This window comes from Lipotes vexillifer, unplaced genomic scaffold, assembly GCF_000442215.2.
Source record: "Lipotes vexillifer unplaced genomic scaffold, Lipotes_vexillifer_v1.1 scaffold426, whole genome shotgun sequence".
Lineage (NCBI taxonomy): Eukaryota > Metazoa > Chordata > Mammalia > Artiodactyla > Lipotidae > Lipotes > Lipotes vexillifer.
The window spans coordinates 789,193-791,302 of NW_006779491.1; the positions used below are offsets into that span (position 1 = coordinate 789,193).

The window sequence follows — 2,110 nt, forward strand, 5'->3', positions numbered from 1 at the left end:
CTCTTTCCAAGTCCAAATGTTAAAAGGTCTAGTTAAATTTATGATAGACTACAGTGTTTCCAAAAGCTAAAATTGGTAATAATTCTGCTTAAATTCCATATTAATCTAATATCAAAAGTTATTTTTATTCCTTTTTTCAAATACCTGAAATACACTGCTGCTTAGTCTTTTCATTATATATTTAGTTAGCTAACTTTGGGTGCAAGGTACTTTAAATATAAAAGTCCTTTCCAATGGATAGTGAAAATAATATAAAAATGTTTGTATAAAATACACTCAGTGATTCTCAAAGGATATCTGAGAGCCTATTAGGTCTATTAACTTGGTTCAAAATACCCAACAACAAATGTGAGGTTTTGTCACACTGACATATTTTAACAGTTAACTGGTATCTACATTTTAAACACATTATGTCTAATGTAGCAATAATAATGACTATTTTTCCACTAAAAAGCTACAGGATTTTGGTTTAAGGGCAAATGAGAAAGAGTACGTGGCTCACCAAGAAGGCTGTCTAAGTGGAAAAGATCAGCAGCCTGAAATTTGTAAATAGTAACAAGACAAACTCCAGTGCTAGGTCGTTCATGTAATCACCAATATGTAGGTCAAAATAAACTAGTGAGCTATACATTACTGTCTACCTAGTAATTTACAGATCAATATGAAAGGAAGAAACTGCTCAAACGTGACTACTGTTAACAAACTCAAAATATTAGGCATAGTATGTCTCTATTAAAATTATAACTTATCAATTGTGAAATAATTTCCTTCACTATTTCTACTTTTAAAAAATGAACCCTCCTCAATTAAAAAAAAAAGAGCAGCCACCTTTAAGATGTAAATTCCTCTTTTTTTCAAAGTAACTTACCCAGAAAAATCTAATGCAGAAAATAAAGTGTAACAGATAAATCGACTACAACATTTTAAAAAACCTAAAAGTATCAGTAAAACAAACCAATCCCTCCAGTTTAGCAATGCGTGTATTTTCGGTGGGTATACCATTATAATAACCAACAACGTCCAAAAGGCACCCTAATGCCCCAAACATCATCATTACACATGACATACTCGTATTTTACTCAAATTATGCTTAGACCAGATCCAAACTCAGGCCATTCCCCCCTCGCGGGCACACTGAAATATACGAGGGGGAATCCAAGAAATCAGATATGTTAAGTGCAGGTATCTCCTTCCAGAGTAGGGTCAAATTCTTGTTTGCCCGCAAATGTCACTGTCTCAAGAAGTCTGCAAATCCTCATTAGCGCTACAGAGTACAAAGAGGCCTGACCACGGAAACACCTGTCCTAGCACCGGGAAGACAGTGGGAAATGCAAACCCCGAGCCCACGCCGGCCGTACAGCCTTGGGCAGCAGCAGCGACCCCTGACGAGGGGTGGACACTGACCTCATGGCTCCCTCGGGCAGGCTCCCACACCCCCGACTCGCCTCCCCGGGCAAGAACCACGAAATCTGTCAAGCCAGCCGGGACCCACCCTCCGCGAACCCCGCTTGCTCCCTCCGAGCCCGGCCCCAGCCTGTCCAACTGCCCCCGGTCCGCTCCGGCCTCGCGGCTGCACTCTGCCACCTCATCCCTCCTTGCCGGTCTCGCGGCCCCGCCACCTCAGCCTCGGCGGCCTGCACTCGGGCCGCCCCACCCCGGCCGCCGCCCCCCGGCCCCGGCCGAGGCTCCCGGCCAGGCTCACGGCGCCGTCGGTCCCTTCGCGGCCCGATCCCCGCCGCCCCCCAGGCCCGAGCTCCCGCCGCGCGCACCCAACCCCCAACCTCCGCCCTCGCCCCGCTCGGCCGCTCCCGGCCCGCTCCCCCTAGCCGGGCTACCTGGAGGCAAGGGCGGCAGAGCACTTCACCCAGGGCCCCAGGTCGCAGAGGGCCCGGTGCTCGGGGTCCCGCTCCTTCTCCCGCTCCACGTGGTAGGCGTAGATGGAGAGCAGGATCCCGGCGGCGCACACTGCATACCGGGCCACCCGCTCCCAACGCGGCACCGACACTCTCAGCAGGACGGGCGCCGCCATCTTCCCCCCTCCGCCGCCGCCGCCGCCTCCTTCGCCGCCGCCGCCGCCTCCCTCCGCCTCCACCTCAGCCGCCGCCGCCCG

General features: G+C 49.9%; 1 protein-coding gene across 1 annotated transcript in view; it reads right to left on the bottom strand.

Annotated features, from left to right (window-relative positions):
• The window catches only part of VKORC1L1 (vitamin K epoxide reductase complex subunit 1L1), a 59,745-nt gene extending 57,701 nt beyond the window's left edge, over positions 1 to 2,044 (bottom strand). Inside the window, exon 1 of the mRNA XM_007452655.1 lies at positions 1,836 to 2,044. Coding sequence (XP_007452717.1) covers positions 1,836 to 2,029 — 194 coding nt within the window. The 5' untranslated portion in view covers positions 2,030 to 2,044. The remainder of the gene's footprint in view (positions 1 to 1,835) is intronic.
• Between the last annotated feature and the right edge of the window lie 66 nt (positions 2,045 to 2,110).